Here is a 21,126-nt window from a genome sequence, read left to right as displayed (position 1 = left end):
AAATGGGGTATTTACGTGGCACTGGCCTCAAGTAGTTGAATCATTTAAAAGGTTCTCTTACTCAGCTGGAACATTTGACTGTAATGCAATAAATGTGATTATTAAATTGTTTCCAGGAAGCTTGATAATCTGTTTTTACCTTTTATTTACCTCTAAAGTGGTTTTTGTTGTTGGTTTGTTAAAAGAGTATTATGACATTTTTGGAAATAGGCTTTCTTGCTTTTGAGTTAGTTGAGAAAAGAACCGTAAAGAAAAAGTGAGGCGATAAAAATGGTGCTGAAATCAAGTAAGCTAAGCTAACCATCTCCTGGCTCTAGCTACAGATTTTTCATGCAGACATGTCTCAGATGTCTAAGTGATTCTCATCTTCTAATCCCGCCAAGAAAGCTGATCCAGTCCTTTAAAGACTGTCTTCATTTCATTAAAGCCGAGATTCTCAAAACATAAACCATAGGTCTACATATTTAATTATAGCACATAGCTAAAATAGCTCTGCTTTTCTTTGAAGTGTAAGCTTGTACAACCAAACTTTCATCATGTGTAACTCTTTAGCTTGTCAATCAAGATTAACTGTAGTAGTCACTGAAACATGCAGTAAAGTGCAGGGCTTCTCACTGCACCCAGTTCAGTGCTTCTACTGCCCCACATATAACATACATTATTCAAGTCAGGAGCAGCTTGGTTAACCTTGAGTAATTTATGACATATACTTAGGACCAGGCACATGTTTAGTGTCTCTCTGTCTTCATCATCGTTGCATGAGTGGACAGGTGATGTTACATGTACATGTCTCGTATAGCGCTGTACACAGCTGTACATACAGTGGTGGAAGAGTGTCCTTTACTGAATAAGTAACAGTGTCATGGGGTAGAAATTGATTAGAAAGTATTTATTAACCAAATTATTCCAAATGTAAGCAGTAACATATAACTCCAGCTGGAAAAACTATGTATACTGTATATAGCATTTTGTATCTTTTCTGAGGTAAATATACATATAGTTCATCACTGGTGATATCTTTTGTTGATACAATATCTTTTTATTATTCTTGAACAGTTGAAATTTTTTTATGAAAAGCAAACGGATCAAATGAATCATGTAGCTTTTTGAAAGGAGAAAAATAGTTGAAAATGTTTGCTGATCACAGAAAAAACAAAAGCAACGTTTTGCTTCCTATCCCATGTATATCCTTATAACAGATGCCAACATTATGGTAGTATGGACTGAATTTTTTTCACATGTGCTCAGAGGCTGGGTGTTTTGCTTTGCAGCCACCTTTTTAATGTATAGCATACAACTGCATAAAATCGTATTGATTGCATAAAAAAGAGCTGGCTTCCACTCCGCTCTGGCATCCCAAGCAAGCAGCACTTACAAATTGTGATCTATGGTGAGTAAAACTCCTCTCATTGGCGATATGCCCTTTCATTTATCACGGTGAGCGTAATCACTGTTTATCTATTTCGCATCATAGCTCTTACCTGCACAACAGTCACTTTTAGTGCCATTAAATGAACATGTGGAATTCAATGTGCCTGAAAATATCCCCTCTAGCACCGTTCCTCCTAGACCTTATACGAAATATATTTAGGAACGCATTCACCACTGCAAGGTGATCGCAATACATCATATTTTGGAATAGTGAGGCGTAAAAGAAAGACATTTAAACCCAACCGGGTGAAAGGTTCAGTTGCTGCAAGGTAACTTCTCTAAGTGCTGCGATAATACATCTAGTTAAGTTTATGGGTTGGGATGATGAGCCAAACAAGCAGTGAGGGAAAACCTGGGGGAAGCTAATGATGTAAAGGCATCCAGAGGAGCTGCGTGGTCGTGATTAGATCTCACCACATGGCAGATGAGTTATTCATCTGCTGTTAATGTGCTGCAGCTGCAGTCTAATGAGAGGGGTCCAGAGAGGAGACCTGCTGGACCCCCGCTCCCCACGACTCTGCAGCTATCGGTCCCCTCAAATGTGTGGAGGGCCGACAAAAGGGTTTTCTTTTCTTTTATATTCCACGTGAAATACAGTACATTGTGTCCAACCGCAGTTCTGGATTAGTCAAATCGTAAAAACTGAAAGACACTTATTTGTGTATTTGTTCAGTAATCAGAATCAGAAACGGGTTTATTACCAGGTAGGTTGACACGTACGAGGAATTTGCGTCCTGGTGCATACATAAAAGTAAATTAAAAAAAAAAAAAAGACAGATAGAGAACTATTTTAAGAAAACTATAATAACATTACAAAAATAAGAAAAAAGAACAAATTAAATAAAACAGTATTTACATTGAAATAGAATGGAATAAAATCCAAAATATGTGCAGTAAAAAACAAACAGATATTGTCAACATTGTGTGCACTAATGTAACAATACTTCAAAAGAAATAACCATATACAGTATTGTCAGTCTCAATGAAACATAGTTTACGTTTCCAGATAGTTCTTTTTGTTGCAGGGCTATTGTAAGTGCATTCAGTCATTTATCCACTTGAATGCTTGTTGCTCAGATGCTATGGTGCCTTCAAGTACAGTACTCAGTAGTCTCATGTTTACTGTGGTGAAAATAACCAAACCGTTTGAACAACCAAGAGATGCTCTTCACTACTCAAAATGTAAAAAACAAGAAACAGTATCTTATCTTAATAGCTGTCTACTTCTTCCCAACATCATTTTAAATTACACAGGATCATTCTTCATTTTTGAAAGGGCAGCAGGATTTTGTTGTCATTCATGAAGAATGAGTTTCCATGTGGAGGCAGGACCACAAACAAATTAAATTCACCCATAAAAACATGCGGTATTCAACTCAAACCGCTTGGAATTTTGTATTGGTTTGTCAAAAGCGTCAGAAAACCTTTTCCACTAAATCATTATAAACAACCATGTACATTTTTGGAACATGTAATTGTTTTATTTTAACAAACAATACGGTTCTCACAACTGCCTGTTCCACCTATGCAAACACCTCTTTACATGTCGAGTGCTCTATACAGTCCACGTTGTTATGCTAAGAGGGATAGAGGCTGGATTCATATTTGAAGGGTTTGAGAAACCGTGAGTAACAAAGGCTTCTGGGCAGAGTGAACGGGCGAGGGCGAGTTTGGAGAATGGCACGGTAGGAACAACGTAGAGCTGGCAGTTCCTGTGCGGATTTGCCTTCCAAGAAGCTTCTCATCCGACACAGAGCTGGGCATAAGAACCACTAGCCCAGTCAGAAGAAGCCCTAATAAGGAAAGGCCTTATGAATTATTGATTGTAATCCTGCAGCGCAGCACCCCTTTAAGATACAGATTCCCGTTAAATCCAATAGGCTCTGCTGGGCTCTCAGTTGTGGCTCTCCGAGCACAGCAGCTCTCCAAGAGAAGGGGAGCAATGGATGTTCCAGAAAGAGAAACCAATTAGAGGTGGCATGGTGTCCTCTACCCTCCCTGTTCCCCCCCCCCCAAGCTGCTATCCCATGATCCTTTAACTCCTCTCCATTGGTCGGAGCAAAATCATTCCCCAGAACATTGCCCCCCTAATGTTGGGGCTGCCATTCTTTATCCGATGTCCAGGCCCTTCTCCCTATTCTCTGTGGTCTACTGCCGAGACCCCCAGCGGTCAGCCTCAACCCCCTCGATTGGCAGATTGCAAGTCTGTGGTGGTGAGCCCACACTGTTTGTTGTTGACAGCAACACACAAACTCAGAAGTCTCTAGATCACCGAGTAAAGTAGACTTGCAGTGAGGAGTTGTTGTTTTTTTCCACGGGATTCGATGGTCAGCGTATTCCCCGATCTCATTGTGCATTCTGGTAACACGTGAGTCACCACTCAAGGACAGACAAGGCAGTGTGTTTAAAATGCAGGGACTATATGAAATCACCCCTCTAATGGTAATAGATATTGACAAGTAGGCAATCTAGTTTGATGGTATTTGCGGTTCACTGCAGTCTGTAGAGTCTCTGCTGCATCTCATAAAATTGTTGCTATTTACAAAACATAACCAACAAGTGATCAGTCTCTCTCAGTTAAATGCTTAGTGTGACATTGTAGCCGCTTTAGAGCTGACACGATTGGTCAATCTATAAAATAGCAATCACAAATATTCTGATAAACCTCTTATTATTATATATTATATAAGCTGTTGGAACTTATTCTGTCCAATCACACCAATTCAAAAGACACATTCCTGGCATGCGCACGCACCTACTTGGCAATAGGTCTGATTCTGAATAAATATGGGAGACTTTGGGAGCTTGTAATGGCCATTTTTTTGCTATTTTCCTACATTTGATATAGAATAGAATCAGTAGATGAAAGGATATTTATAGAATCAGTAGTTGCAGCCATATACTGAAGTATTTAGCTCATAGTGTTATTCATTCCCTCAGTGAATTGACCCCAGGCCTCCATCTCACAGGACCTGCATCATTATCCAGGGGTGAAATGATGTGTGCTGAACGTGACGGAGCTGGACTATGCAGCGTTTAAGTTCAATATGTCAATCTCTTGCGACAGCTATGATGAAATAAAAAAAGAAGGGAGAAATGGCGACTCTCATGGCAATTTCACTTTCAGTTTTCTTTTCTGCCTGGGCTTTTCAAGCAAAAATTGAAGAAAGAAATCCCAAGAAGGCTGGATTTCAGTGTCTGTTATGGAATTCGGTGCCCGTCCACACAAATGAGAGTGCGGGGAGATCTGGTATTCATGTGCTTGCTCACCTCGAGGCAACTTCTTCACTTATATATGACTGTGTATAGTGTCCATTTTCCACAGCTCGCCATGCGAATCTCTGCTTCTCCCTCGCTCATCCAGGCAGGTCATAGGGGCTGCCAGATAAGCAGAGCTATATTGAAATATTCAACAGCAGTCAGAGACTAGACCGGGGTGTTAATGCTCGGCGTCTTGGAGCACGGGACGGAGGATGAGGGTGAAAGAAGAAGTGTAGGAAACAAGAGGAAAAACCTATGTTCATAAGAGATGAAGATGATGGCAGTCCTAAATAATCAGCTTTCTAAATCCTGACATTTCCTTCTCTGCAGTTTTTTTCCTGACATCCAGAGCCCTCTCCTGGCCAGATGGATTCCCTGTTTGCCATTTTGCTTCCCTTCCCACTTCATTCATCAGCTCTGCTCCATCAGACCTGCGTACCCCTGCCCTGTCATTACAGATTGCCACAGATGATTGTTATCGCACAGCTCTCTCAACACTGAGGCTGTAGCGGGTGAAAGCTACAGCAATTGAGTTGGGTGAGAGTGTTTTATCAAGCCTTACAACATGAGCTCTCATCATGACTTGTAAGGGTAAAGAAAAATGGCAGACATCCACTCTACACTACAACATGATTGAAGCAAGACAGAATTTCTCTCGGTGCGAAAAAATAAAATCAAAAATATGAAACTTGAAAACAATGGTGATGGAAATGATAGGGCTGATACACTTCAGGGTTTTCCTTTCCTTTCAGAAGAGAGGCTTGAACATTGCAATATGTTCTGTAACACACTGAAAAGAATAGAAACCATTCAGGAAGAACAAAGCACAGGTCTGACATACGGCAGGTAATCACCCTGCTCTTTACAGCAACATGGTGTATGGCTCACCGGGTGAATACTGTGCCGACACCCCACAATCCATTGTTGAAGTCCCTTAGTTAAAGGTGTGGAGGAGGATCGCTAGAGGAATCCAAGATTAAGGCCTGCTGAACGCTGGTGAATTTGGACATGAAGGACCTTGTCTTTATTGGAAGTGACCTAATGAAGAGCCCTTAAACCTTTGACATCAAAAGCAATTGGACTCTGTTCATTTTTAAGATGTTTCCTCGAGTGCTCTCCTTAGTCTGAGGAGATGTAATCTGCTGCTGTGGGGTGCATTTGGGAGAAAAGTTGGAGGAAAGATGACTGATCTTCACATCAAGAAGCTATGTTTATCTTAGTTAACGTTAAATATATGATTTATACCCAACTTATTAAGATAAAATGTGATTTAATATGTATGTCAGAATAAAACGTTTTATAGGAGCACTACCTTCAATAAGTTAACAAACAGTTATACAGTTTTCAAATTATGATTATTTACTTCATAATTTATTTTATTTAAAGAGGTTGTGTCCTGGTCAGGCATTATCACTATCTCATAACAATAAATAATGGTAATAATGCCACCCAATAATAATAATAATAATAATAATGCAAACTCTCAGAGGACATTTGTTCCATATCATATATATACGCCTAGTGCGTTAAACCTGAGAGCAGAGCAAAGCATTTTACTGCATCTCTCCCCACACAAACAGTCCTACTTAGTACATGTTGAGAATTGATGTTTTCACAGCAACCCAAGTTGTGAAAAATAATATACACTATTAATTTCAACAATATATAAAAAACTGAAATGTACCAATGTGTTGCTACTTTCACTCAAATTACATCATTTGCACCTCCTTCAGCAGGCAGCACATCTTTCCTTCTAAAAATGTGGAACGCTCCATGTTTGTTGCTTTTTTGAAGTCCCTCTTTTACCATCCACATTGCCAGTGAGCCCAGCACGGTGCATTACACATTAAAAGCTCCCTATATCTAAAATAGGCCTCTGAGCATTAGAAGAAGCTGTGCTGCTTTTAACTTGCTCTGGAAAATGAGAGCTTATGCTCCCTCAGTCCTTTGTTTCCTGATGGTTCCAACTCCACGCTGCATCGGCTCTGCGGAGCTGGGGACTTCATAGGACCCTCTTGAAGCCATAACATCAACCATGCAGAGTAACAGAGAAATTGTAACAAAAGTGTCCTGGGAGTTTGACTGTTTTCAGGATAATAAGTAAAGAGAGAGCTTCTGTTAACTTAGGAAAAAGTCGCTTGAGATACCAACCAGATGTCACCTTTCCTGCCTGTTCTATTTTACAAGTGTATGAAAAAGGCAATTAATCTGACGATATGTAGGAAGAACCTTTACCAGCGAACTGTGTGGGGGGGACGAGAGAAATAATGTTCAATGCCCTTCGAATCTTTTCTTTAATATGAACTGGAAATCCCTAATTTAGTGAATCAGGTAAAGGTTCATTGTGCAGTCAAACTGTGTGTACTTTTCCCCATAGGATTGATTGACATATTTAATTGTGAACAGTTACTATGTATAGAACATGTATCCAGGGATTAACATTAAGAGAAAGCTAAACATATCTGATAACAAACCCTCTGCAGCCCTGGTGTTGTTATTTCTATCAAAGCAGAGGGCAGTAATGCATCAATAAATAAAATGAACTTAAGAAGGCCCCACGCATACTCCCTGGATGTGCCCACCTGGAAGATAAAATATTGATGTTGTTGGATGTAGGATGCTTCCCAGTTCCTCTTTTGCTGAGCCCACTACTCGGGTCAGAAGGAGTCACCACAGCCTGGAACAAGGATGTGAAGAGGTCAAAGGTTGGTAGCATGGGGGAAACCATGCTGAATGTCAAACTGAGGGGAAGGCACACAGCGGACCAGACGAGGCAGCAGCACAGCTCTGCACTCAGCCAGCAGCAGACTGTTGACTGGACTATTTTTGCTCTTTTTCCAACATCTACAGCACACAATATCCTGATCAGGTCAGCCTGGCATCGACTTGGCTCTGAATGCAGAAGGAAACGCCAAAACATCACAGAGGATAGTGGGAAATATGCTAAAACAGCAATAATAACAAGTCATTGTCTATCTGGACAGATTCTGATGACTAATAATGGGTAACATTACTTTAGATATCAGCAGGAGTGATTTGTTAATGTTGTATACGGGAGAAGACCTGTGTGTATACTGTGAATGCCAGTGTGCACAGCTGTCAGTCTACCTTATATAACATCAGTAGCTGTCCTTCTGTGAACAATAATGGACAGAAAGGCCAGCGGTACCAAATGGAGTGCAATAACGTAAGTGCATTGGATTGTTCCCAGGTGCTCTGTGGACCACAGCATATGTGAACTACTCCTTCCCACTCAAATATATAATCTAGTGGTCAGGGGCATTGCCGACACTGTATCCCTGAGAACTGTCGACGCTGACGTTTCATGAAAACCCAAGATAAGAGGCAGTCACTGTAACTAGCTTAAACTCATACTAAAACCAATATTGGTCAATAAATGCATACATTTCCCTCAAAAAAGATGTATCTCTTCGTGAAGAGTGCAAAGCAAATCTATATCCTGTCAGTTGAAGAAATATTTTTCAGGGAAACATGCTTATTTTTCTTTCTTGATACCACTGTAACGTTTGTTCCGATACAAAATAAATGTTTTATAGACTTCAGACCTTGACTTTATCTCTGAGACTTCACACATAGGTTTCTGTTGAGGTGTTGTGAAGCCAGTGTGGTGGGCTCAGGCCGTCACCAAACTACCGGCTCATCCAAAAAATATGCAATGAGTCACCCGTGTGACGCAGCAGAGCCGACAGCTAGTGTCTCTCGTGACCTGGGACGACGCCAACCTGTCAATCAAAGCTTTAACTTTATAACTGATCCACTTCTTGTCGCAAATCTAATCTGTGCATCTGTACACTGTGTTCTATATCCTTTGATTGAGCAATCATTTAGATATTTTGAATCAAAAATAATTAAAGGTGGGGTAGGTAAGTTTGAGAAACCGTCTCGAGATACACTTTTTGTTATATTTCATGGAATGCTCTTAAAATCCTGATAGCAATGAATATTAAAGTGCTTTGACAAAAAATCCATAAAAAAATGTCATCTGTGGAAGCCGTAGTGCTGTAAAAAGCACGACCAATCATCTGAGCCGGCCCGGCTAAAATAACTGGATGGCCTACCTGCCTGTCAGCCTTCCATCTGTGCATCATCCGTCATTGGTCATGTGCACGTTCGTGTGTGTTGGAGGAGGGGCTCTGTAAGGAAGTGGCAGATTTTTTCCGGCTGTGTATTTTCTAATTCTATTGCACTCGAGCTGGTTTCTCCAAAATTACCTACCCCACCTTTAAGTTTAACTTTTTCTTTCTTGTTTTTTAATTTATCTCAAATCCTTAACAAAGTCAGTTTGGCTGTTTATCAATCAAACACAGATGTTAAACCTCTAACTTTTTTGAGTTTGTGATCCTACTGTTTTACAATCACTGAACACAAGGGTTCCTAAGTGAAAACGTTGGGTCCCCTGAAGGTGACATTTTACTCCTTTCTGACTGGGCTGTTGATATAAATTACCGCAGCAAATGCTCATTAACACCATTGATGGGCTGATTAGCTGGTCATGAAGTCAGAGGGCACATTGTGTGCATAACAATATATTTTTATCTGCAGCCATCCTCGTCCCGAACGGATGGCAGGAAAGGGGAGAGAGAGGTTTGATTAACTTAATTAAAGCCGATTAGACATTCTGTGAGGTGGATTGGATCAGCACTGCGTAGAATAGAAATGAATGGAGCAGACACTGACAAATGAAAAGTGTTCTGTGAGCGGGATAACCATCAAATAGAGTAACCATCATGTTGTCTCAGCCCCAAATTATAAAATTGAGACATTACTCAGGGGAGGATTGCCTTTTGTATGCATACACCCTGGCCGTTTCTCAATCTCGAGGAAACTGGCTTCCAAGCCAATATTTCAAGGATACTACATCATCGAGTGCCGCCGAAGGACTGTTCCAATCTCCATCATATTTGGAATTCCACCGAGGCCACGTCCTTGGTTTGGGGGTAATTTCGAGGCTGCACATGGGTAGACTTCACGTCCTTCAAATCCCCACAATGCTTTGCGCACGGACCAATTTCAAAAACCCTTGCGGAGAATGGCTGAACCGACGCAGAACAGCACGTATGTATGTACTACAGCAAGTATGTAGTGGCGTAGAACATGTGTTGGTAAATATGTTACTTTGTTGCATTTGTTATCACCAAAAATGTGTTCCGTGAAAGTAAAGCAAGTTCATAATTCGATAGACATCGTGAGGTATTTATTTTCGGTACAGTTTATGTTGAAACCGTTAGAGAGAGTGGCACACTTGTTAGCCTGTTCCATTCTTCTTTGGTTTCCAAAGCCGTGGCTTGGAAGTATACTTGCTTCGTTTCTGAAGGAAGTGACTTGGAAGTATGCGACTACCAAGCCAGTATCCTCGCGATTGAGAAACGGCCCCTGTTGGGTCAATGCAGCCATTAAGTGGAGCTCACGTTTCTACATAAAACGCTCGCTTCTCAGCCCATCAGCTTGTATATCTATCATTAGTCAGTCAATAGCAGCCTTGGGGCATGCAGCAATACTCGTAGCAATAAAGAGATTCCTCATTTACTCTTTTTATATTAAAATCTACCTAATAAATTAGATTCGACTGCAGTATGTCCTTTAGGCGTGGATTAAATCCTCCAGCTTTATATGCATAAAGCCTTTAGACTGTAATAGAAACCTCTGATAGGGGCATTGGAAATCCAGGAAAGTGACAATTGCCATTACCCTGTAGGTCATGAATTTACATCATTCAAAAGATGAAAAATGTGCAGGTTTAGGGAATGAAATAACAATTCATGATCATATCCTCAGAGTGAGTATTCAAACGTGAGTGACATAAGAGTAGAGCCTCTGCATTGATAGGGTTGCTGAAACACCTTCAGACCTGTCATTACTGCTCCTCGTGAAATGAGCATCAAACGAGAGGAAGATCCCCCACGGTGACATTTAGAAAGTTGCCATGCCAGCGCTTTGATATTTCAAACACTTCTAGGTTTAAACACGCCGTCTTTGAAGACACCCAGTTCCTAGAGAATGTCAAAAATAATACTGGCACTCCGCAGAGAGAAGGATTTGCTTAGGTTTAATCAAACAGGGTTTCTTAGATGATATCTGATGCCGCCTATCACAAAGTACAAGCATCCACGAGCTCAAGTTATTCTGTTTTCTTCTTGTAACCTGTTTACGCGTCTGTCAAACTGTCTCTGAAATACCAGGCGGAGATTATAGCAAGGAAGGGGTTGAAGTGAAATGCCAAAACAGGATTTGAAAAGCTATGTATCGGTAAGCGAGGTAAAAAAAATAGACCTAAAAAGGAATGAGGCGTAATCAAAATCACAATTATTCAGCTAGATATCATTCAATATGTTTTATTTATTTTACCATGACAAAAACTCTCGAAATATGAATATGAGATACATTTTTTCCGAGGTGAAAGCATTACATAGATTGCCAGGTAATTAACTGTAACCCTTATTTGTAACATGCTTCGTGTCTCTCGTAATTCATACCAGGTGGACTTTGAAATGTTAGTTTTGAAAAAACTATTATTAGATACATTGAAGAAAGTTAATGGAGGGTTGCCAACGTCTTTGTCCATAGTACAGGAGCGGTGCTGGGAGTGAGGGGCGAGTCAGAAAGAGAAAGAAAGAGAGGCAAATGGACATAAAAAAGTGAATATTATATATTGGGGGGGTGTATTCCTAGGATTAGCGACAGCAACCTCAAGCCCAGCCCTTTTGACCCTTGCCCTCTGCAGATTTTGACCCCTAGTAACAACATCACATGCTTTTTTGCCCATAAAACTCAGCACTAAACTTACAATAACTGAGCAACATCTAGTTCCCATTCTCTGATAAAAGTTGGATAAATCATCTTACTAGTACCTACACTTACCATCTATCCAAGTGACTTACTATAACTTTATGGGTAACTAACATAACCCTCCACGCTGTTTTTATTTTCCTTTTTCACATTTGAATCCTTAAGGGAGTTAGCCATCCCTACTATCCATGACAAGCGTTACTGTTAAGAATGGTTTCCCCTCCTCACCACCCCCAGCAGCCCAATAATGGTTTGTTATAGCCATGCCATGAAAAGTGATGATACCCCGCTTTGGCCGGCCATGCTTACTCACCGTTAAATAGGGATATCTCTTTTTATTCCTCAACACCTTGCTCCACTGCTCTGTCCATCATAATAAGAGCTCTTGTATCCAAGCCCTGCCTGTGAGAGAGTAATAGGTGTGAAGCAGGGAATAACACATCACTCGGTATGTCTGGAAGCCCCTGCAAAGCCACAGTCCTAATGAAATATTAATCTGCGGCTCCCTGCTAATGATAATGCACTATCAAGCATGAGTTGGCCCAACTGAGGCAGGCAGCTCCCCTGTCGCACTTGTGTTACGGCCCACAAATGAGATTTGAATCTGTGAATTACTAAAATGGTTAAAGGGGTGGAGAGCAGCCTTTATTAATTCTTTACAGCCCCTGATTTCCTCAGACAGTTGTACTAGACCTTTAACCCAGTATCCTGTTACACAGAAGATGGGCCCATTTAACAGAGAGGTTCAACTGAGGGCCTATGGTACCTTTCTCCATTACTCTCACTTTTTAATCTCAAGCTATATTTTACTGCATGACATTCACATCAACCATATACTCCTACAAAGTAAGAAACTATGCAGCAACAGTTACACGCTATTAACCAAACACCTTTATATTTTTGAAGTATCCATCTATCATTCCCTGACCTTAAGTAAGTGTTTTCAGTTGCCTAAACTTAAAGATGAAAACTATAGAGCCCCTAAGGCAAATACGAGCATGTTTAGTGTAAACAAGTTTCTTATACGCATCATGTAGTTTCCCACTCACAACTTGGGGAAAACAAAGTTATTTTACACATGTCCCCTCAGGGGCAATTGTCTTGTGTTGTAACTGAGAGTTAATTAAGATGATTTTAAACAACAGTTGCTGAGCATCCACAGTTGTCTTACTGTATCTCAATTATCTTGTCTGACAGCCAAGTACTTTGTCATTATAAAGGGGCCCTACTATGATCCAGTTTAGGTTTTATATTTTAATTTTTTTCCTCTACTTTGACATGTTTGAAACCAAAGCCGTGTCTCTTCTGATTGGTTAGCTGTCCGGCTCTGTTGTTATTGGTTAACCACTTATACCTCATTCACACCAACAGTGTTTCAGGGCCGGTTCGGAACTGGAGCTTGAAAAGCACCGGGTTTTCCTGTTCACACCGCAGCGGAGCAGCCTCTTAGCTCCGGAATCCTGTTCTTTTCAAGCACCAAAAAATTGTCCGGCCAGAGCAAAAGCACCGGATACTTCATGCTTACGTCGAGGCGGGGGCAAGGGCAGATCAACTCCTGAACAACAATAAAAAGCCCGCGTTTTACCCAGTTTGTACCTGCTTTGTACACAACGATGGAGAAACTTAACAAGCAGCAGTGATCCACTGAAGAGACCAGCTACCTATTGGGAATCTGGTCTTCTGAAGAGGTACAGAGGAAGCTGGAGCACAATCGGCCATTGTTATTGTTGTCGGTGTGAGCTGTGAGGGGTTTCCTCGCGGTTTGGCTTTATGAAGCAGGCACCCAAACGGTTACGTCATGACGCAAACGATGACGCAATGACGCAGCACCAGTCGGACTCTGGGCAGTGTGAAAAGAGCCGGAGCTAAACCGAAGAACCGGTTCTGAACCTGAAAAGCTCTAGCACGGAGCTTGAACCGGAGTTGCGTTGGTGTGAATGAGGTATTAGACATGTCCTGCCCCTTAGCCACAACGTACAATGTGTTGGCCAGGGCCTTTTTAAAGTATCAAAAATAGAAACAAAGTATTGTTACCCAACAGTCTTAGCATACAGCAGGACTCTGCCATTCTAATAATCTTACATTATGTATGAGGTATTTTTTAGACCTGCAGCAATATCTTCCCTTATCAAATAATGTGCTAATTATTTTCTTCAATGACAAATGTATTGCCTGGCCTTTACAATGTCTGAAAAATGTTAATCTAAAGCCCAAAGTGGTGCCATCCGATGTCCTCTGTCCAAAACTGAACTATTTGTCAGAAGAAAAGCAGCACATCTTTACAATTAAACACATGGAGAAATGTTTTACAAAATAACTTGAACAGTTGCTAGATGTTTTTCTTGATCAATAGAGCATCAACTTAAATATTGCGTCAGTTCTAGATTTTAAAACCTAATTTGTACGACTTGATGTGCTGTGTAACACACACATGCAGTACAGCAACAATGTCTCTTTAAAAGTAGAATCAGAAAAGACACAGTGATGCATGCCACCAGCATTGGCAGATTTTCTCAAACTTTTGCAAATGTTCTGAAAATGTACACTATCACACCAAAATATATCCACACTGTGGTAGGCTTTCCACTCGGCTACATTCACACACTGTCCTCATACTGTAGCTCTAAAACTAATTGTACCAAGCAGTCAATTCCACGCTTGTATCTTTGTATGTCACACATGCAGCTCTGAACACAATGGTGTCCACCCACACAGCGTGCACTTCTAAAAAACAATAGATCAAATCTACGGAGAAGTACTAATTGACGTGCAAGTTCAAAGGAAGCCTTTTATCGCTTTACTCCAAAAGGCAATATATGGCTGTCCTACATCCAGGCAACACAAGTCTCTTTTAACTTGGAATTAATTTCAGTCTGGCACGGGGAAGGGAAACATTTTAGTGTCAAATGATAAAGCCACCTTCTATCAATTCAGCAGGAGATGCTATCGTAATGAAACTGGAGATCTAATCCAGGGAGAAACTCTGGTGTCAACAGTGATTTAAAACTTACAGCAGAGGCACCTCGCTGAGACAAATCCTCTTAGCCGCTGCAGATGAGACTGAAGCGTTTTTTCCTCCATGAGAGATGACAGAGTGTCATCTTTGAAAAGTCCCAACCGTTGTTTGTGTGGGTGAATTAAAATGTGGCTTCCGTGGTAAAGCTGCATCAAAAGCAGACGGTTATTCCCCGGTCGAATGAGAGGCTGAACCTTTGCTCCCCTGCTGAGTCAGTGCGAGTCCTCTGGCCCTGAGGTCAAGAGGTCAAGGACAAGAGGATGATGGAGCGGTGGAAAAATGAGTTCTTACATTTTCTGACAAGCCACATCCTGAGTGCAATTTTCAATTACAGTCGTAGAGTGATTGTGTGTGTACATGTTTATGTTTGTTTGTTTGAGCTCCTGTCCTGGCGGTAGTGTGTATGGCGTTACTTTTTTAAAATTTATTTTGTATTATTATATGTGTGTGTGTGTGTGTGTGTGTGTGTGTGTGTGTGTGTGTGTGTGTGTGTGTGTGTGTGTGTGTGTGTGTGTGTGTGTGTGTGTGTGTGTGTGTGTTGCCAGTAGGAGGGGCATCCAGCAGGGTCTTGGCACGGGAACCCCTGCCCATCAGGACTTGACGGAGGGAACAGATGGAGCTCTCTGAGGTGGGCTCTCAGCTCTGAGTCTACCTCCTTCAGCCCTGCCATCTCACCCCCACCCTCATCCGTTACAGCCAGCTGTGCATGGCCTCTGCAATTTCATCAAAGCACCTGGTCATTCTTTTATGGTAAAGAAAAACACCGCCCACAGTCCCCTGAGAATCTGGGTTTCTTGAAATGCACGGCCTCATGTCCGGGTAATGCAAAATGCAACCATAAAAACTGAGCCGGTGGTCTGAGTTATATGAGATATTGGTGGGTGCTTGTTGCTTCAGCTGCTGTAATTGTGCTGTATTGAATGAGTGCTGTTAAATGATATGAGGTCGGCCTGGCCTTGGAACGGGTGAGGGCCAGTTTCAGTCTAGTATTGATTCAGACTTGTTTTATTTTCCATGTTGGATATTAATTTTACCATTCTTTTGATCTATGAAGGTTTTGCTAACTGATTCAACCAAAACACTTTAACGCTGCACTCATCCATATTTTGATATTAATATTGGGTCAGATACATTTGAAGGGAAGAGCGTTGTTTGTGGTGACTAACAGAGAGTGTTTATCCGACTCTTCAGTTCCCTGTATCTCTATTGAGCATTTTAGCATGTTGCAGTTCCTTTTTTATGTTTTTCTATTTTAGTGCATTCTTATTGCTCTGATCAGCCATGTTTCCTTGATCAGTACTTACCTATCTAGAGAAGATATCCTTGCTGTCTTTTTTTTCTTCAAAATAATATTTATTGTTCTGGTTTTTTTTGCGCTAATTTGTCTTTTTCAATACATATAAACAAAAGGGCAAAAGAGTAAAATATTAAGACCTGCATTTTGGCCTCGCTCCCAGTAGATTGTGAAATGGACAGTTTGTATAATCTTTGCAAAGAAACTATGAGCATTTTGCTAACTAGCCAATACTACTTTAATATTTTGCAGCCAGTAACTGGAAAACAAAACATCCAGTGAATGCTGATGTTGCTCTATATATTCTCGATGTTTGGATTGATGTGCTATGATAGCATGTTCATCTGGTTTTCAGCTTGTTGTGCTGCTCCGAGGGTCAATATGGTTTTATTGAATAGCAGCAAGAAATTTAAATCAAAATGAATCATGAAGTTATATTTTATCTTAAATTATCCTACGTGTTTCTTTTTATAAGCTTTAATTTTTCTTTATGCTGTTCCAATTTCGAAAAGTAAAAGTGGGTAATGTTTTTTTGTTAAATGGTAAATGGACTGTACTTATATAATAAAATAATAATAATGATAGATTTAATTTGTTAGCGATTTTACAGGTGCTCAAAGACGCTTCACAGATAATAGTGAAGAGAAAAGAAAAGAGAAGAAAGGAACAACAAATAAATATATAGTTAAAGTTAAAGTCAAATAATACAAAAACAATCACANGTGCAGTCTCTGATGGGTTGGGGGAGTGAGTTCCAGAGGGAGGGGGCAGCGACGGAGAAGGCTCTGTCCCCCCAGGTCCGGTGATTGGTGCGGGTGGGGATGGATAGGATGTTGGCTTCTGATGAGCGGAGGCAGCGGGAAGGGGTGTGGTGGTGCAGCAGGTCTGTGAGGTAGGGGGAAGGGGTGTGGTGGTGCAGCAGGTCTGTGAGGTAGGGGGAAGGAGTGTGGTGGTGCAGCAGGTCTGTGAGGTAGGGGTGTGGTGGTGCAGCAGGTCTGTGAGGTAGGGGGAAGGGGTGTGGTGGTGTAGCAGGTCTGTGAGGTGGGGGGGGCCTGATTGTTGAGGGCTTTGTAAGTAAAGAGGAGGACTTTGAAGTTGATTCTTTGACGGACGGGGAGCCAGTGGAGGTTCTGGAGGACGGGAGTGATGTGGTGTCGGGAGCGGGTGTGGGTGAGGAGGCGGGCAGCAGAGTTCTGGATATGTTGGAGTTTATTGAGGAGGTTGGATGGTATGCCGGTGTAGAGGATGCTATTGCAGTAGTCGAGTCGTGATGTGATTAATGCATGAATCAGGGTTTCAGCAGCAAAGGAGAAGAGTGATGGGCGGAGACGGGCAAGGTGGAAAAAGGCGGTCCTGGTGATGTGATTGATGTGGTGATTGAATTTGAGCTGACTGTCGAAGATGACTCCGAGGTTGCGGATGTGAGGGGGGGAGATAGAGTGTTCCTGTCAAGAGTGAAGTTGAAATTCTGGATGGCTTTGGTACGGGGTGGGGGGCCGATGATGACCTAATAATGATGACCTAATTATAGGAGTAAATTAGGCAGGAATTGTCTTCTTACTGATTTTCATACTGTATGGAATAAAATGGGAGGATTCTTGAAACATAACTTGAAAGTTGCTATAAAAGTAATAAAGTAGCAAACCATATATTATAGTTAAGGACACAAACATTTGTTGATAAAAGCTTGTTGTTTAGTGTTTGACCCGTTATAATGAGCTCCGATTATAAACGTTATGTAGGCCTATAGCCACCTTGTATAAGTCTGCCAGTCAGCTTCTGTTGGCTGCTTTGCCTGTTAGCTGTCGTTAGCAAACTACAAAGCTAAGATTGAAATTAAATTCTCATTCCGTGACTTCTTGCTTCCACTAGTGGCCTGACAGTTTGAGGGGGAGTCACAGATGTCTTCACTGTGATATAATGATGATGATGAGGCACATTTCAGCATTCACACATTGTTGCCAGAAGGTCCAGGGACACATCAGCAGGCTGTATGTAAAGTATCAGTTTGTCAAGGCAGAAGAAATTAAAGGGAACAATCTTATTCAAACTGAGCCACATGGATATCCAAACATTCACATCTGAAATCACAAAGCAGCAGCTGCTACTACAAAAATTGATGTATTCTGCATATGCTGTTGTTACGATTCGTTGGGTCTTAGGGGGGCTTCAACGTGAGGAATGTGCAAAAGCTATAGCGCAAAAATGTTTTGCTGTAGGTACGATAGACTTTAAGCATTTCTTGTCTTTGAATCACTCTGCTGTTTGATATGAGCATGGCATACGGGGATATTGGTTCAGCGTTGAGTGACAGAATATGACGATCTCATGTTTGCAGAACGTGTCTCGCTGCAGCAGAGATTTCCCATGTGAGCTGCATTGCTTCCGTTAGAGTCAATAGATGAACAAAAGTTCAGTTGATCAAATCTCAACCGTAGGAGGGTCCCTCCAGAGCTCTTCTGGTGGAAACGTGCCTCGTTGATTCGATCAATTAAGCAAACATACTAGCTGGGAAACCAAAGCTGGAATGCATATTAACATATTATGAGACAGCAATATATGGCACCGCAGTTATACCTCAGAGGCATGGATAAAACTCCTCATAAAATCAAGTGACTGTTTACTGAGAATTGTATGGCAAGCTGGCTGCTGTAAAACCAGGGGATCTTACAACATTTCTTTTATTCATACTCTAGTAACACATCTCAAATAGATCGATATCTCCTGCTTCATTTATTTTATGTTTTGTCCCTGCTCAAAAAGAAAAACAGAATAAAACCAGGTTCAACTATCTTTTCACTCACAACGGTAAAGTCTTCCAGCCCAGCGTGACTGTTGACGCTCCACTGCAAGTCTAGACATTTCGGAAACAGCTACATCTTTAATGCTAATCACTAGTGTTTGTTCGCCGTCTCCCGGTCCCTGAGCTTCAGTGCGAGTGACAGCCCATTTGAACGGCATGACTCATCGGCATACCGTAAACGAGAGTGTCATTGAACCGGCTATGGCGTTAGCTCTGATGCAGACACTGTGATTTATAGAAAGTCTCCCAACGCTGCTGCCCCGGTGTCATCCCACCCCGGTGTGCTTTCCACCTTCTCCGGGAGGTGCCAGTCTCATTCCCACCTCTGACGCCTTGCCCCTCGGCTTCTGCCTGAGTCCTCTAGAGAAAAAGACAGGCTGAGTTTCAGCAGTCCACAGTGTTAATGAATAGCATCCCTCCTGTATCAGGGAGTTGGCAGACTTGACAATATTCTGCTGCGAGAAAGGATGTGTGAGTGTGGCAGAGGGAGGGTAGCTGAACAGCTCCTCATTCTCCTTACAGTAGACATCCCCCATTCTTCACAATTCATTGTTTGTCATCTCCAAACACATGAACGCTCCATTCCTAGTTGTCACCTCACAAACCCTTATGCTAACGCAGACCCACCCCCCACCCTGAACCTCCACCATTAGCCTACCCAATGTGTTGCAGTGACACCACCACGGCAGGAGTGGTGTGATGAATGCAGGGCCACGCTTTGAATATCTATAAAGCACGGTAACTGAAGACATCAGTCTTCTTGTTTGTTCATTCAGTTTACTCATGCGCAGTGTCTCCCATCCTCCCGCTCTGTCTGTCCCACACTCTCCCCTCTGTCATCACGTTCAATCCCCTGGCTCCCTGTGCTGTCGCCCAATGCAATCTTTATGGGATTGCGAGTTGTCCATGCTCCACAGGTGGCGGGTTACTCCATATTAATGAGCATCACAGCCGACTTTCTAAAAAGGGTATAACCTGATTTAATGAGCCCTTATTATCCCTATTTTCTCTATCATGTTTGTGTGAAATCATGTTACTAAAGAAGTAAATACTATCGAGTGTTTTCCAGGGTTACTGTATTTTTTACTTGCTGTTTATTCGTCATTCATATGTTCGTTTCAACACCTTTTCTCTACAATATGGCAATGTGACATTTAGAGTTGCTGTATGCATGCCGCAATGCCGCATATCAGGAATCCATATATTAGAGCTGTATGTAAATTGAATAAATATTGAAATATGTATATAGCTTTCCAAGAATCATGATTCAGATATAAATGTACAGGAAATCATTTGTGTCNTTCGGACGTCACATGTCACGTGATTTGAAGCAAGCTTCGAAGCACTGCTTCTATGGAATAGGAAGTCCAGGGTTGAAGCTCCGTTCGAAGCTTCAGTGTCAAACTGCCATCACTAGTAATCTGCATTTGGGTCCTGCTTGCTTCACCCCACCGTAACAGTACGAACCAACCAAATATGTGCCCAGCCGATCCTTTTGAGCAGGAATTGTTGGTTTTTACCTTTTCTTTGGCTACCTGCTCTGATCGATCGATGGGAGCGTCCAGGGTTCAAGGTTCCGCTGGGGGTCCTGCCAGCTCCATGTCCAGTCCCGTTGGAGGTCCCGCCGACTACTCTCCTGCCGGGGGTCCTGCCAATCCTATGTCCTGTTCCTCTAGGGGTCCCGCAGACAACTCTTCTGCCGGGGGTCCTGCCAACTCCTGGTCCTCTTCCGTGGGGGATCCTGCCGAAGCCTGTCCCACCGGCTCCGGTTCCTGTTCGGCCGACACCGGGTCCTGCCTGGCCTCCGGAGCTGTCTGGTCTTCGCCCTCGAGCCCGGCCCCCTGAGAGCCGCGGTCTTCGCCCTCGAGCTCCCTAGCCCTCTGTCTCTTTGAGCCGGGGCCTTCGCCCCACCATGGACTCTGCCTTGCCCCCCGTCCGCCCAAGACCCCTTCTGGGTCCTCCGCTGTGCCCCTGTCAGTAGGGATGCTCCGATCGACAATTTTTTTGGCGAGCTTGTTTTGCCGCACACAGAGAAAACTGTCATGTATTTTACGTCATGCGATCGGCTCTCGCGATCGGCATTTTTAGAGAGCACCGATCAATCGGCAGAGCGTGAGTATCGGCCGATCTCGATCGGTGACCGATCGATCGGAGCATCCCTAGCTGTCAGTGTAGTTCCTTGTTGTAGTTGGACTGTGTTCACGGGGAAGAGGGTTCAGCTCTGTATCGGTAGCCTTAAAATAAAGGTATTTTCTGTTTATCTGCATTTGGGTCCTACTTGCCTCACTCAACCCTGACAATTGGTTTTGCATTTATTGAAATTGTCAGGAACGGTTTGCTTAATAGTTATTAGCAACATATTCAACTCATTTTGAAATGAACAGCACATTTGAACATCATCATACTGTATGTCAAAGCAACCATACAGTCAACACAGAACTAATACATGAATACTGCAGGGAGAGGAAGATGGAACGCAGGGGTTTATGGTTGTGGAGGAGACCTTGACCAGGT

General features: G+C 42.2%; 1 protein-coding gene across 1 annotated transcript in view; it reads right to left on the bottom strand.

Moving 5' to 3' along the window:
• Nucleotides 1-19,148, bottom strand: part of LOC104966471 (glutamate receptor ionotropic, kainate 2-like) — a 61,842-nt gene extending 42,694 nt beyond the window's left edge. Inside the window, exons 1-2 of the mRNA XM_010795658.1 lie at nucleotides 19,054-19,148; nucleotides 18,888-18,972 (exon numbers count right to left, since the gene is read on the bottom strand). Of these exons, the coding sequence (XP_010793960.1) occupies nucleotides 18,888-18,972; nucleotides 19,054-19,148 (180 nt within the window). The remainder of the gene's footprint in view (nucleotides 1-18,887; nucleotides 18,973-19,053) is intronic.
• Between the last annotated feature and the right edge of the window lie 1,978 nt (nucleotides 19,149-21,126).

Source organism: Notothenia coriiceps, unplaced genomic scaffold (assembly GCF_000735185.1).
Source record: "Notothenia coriiceps isolate Sejong01 unplaced genomic scaffold, NC01 NC01_scaffold00037246, whole genome shotgun sequence".
NCBI classification, from domain to species: domain Eukaryota; kingdom Metazoa; phylum Chordata; class Actinopteri; order Perciformes; family Nototheniidae; genus Notothenia; species Notothenia coriiceps.
This window is presented reverse-complemented; position numbering and strand designations above follow the sequence as displayed.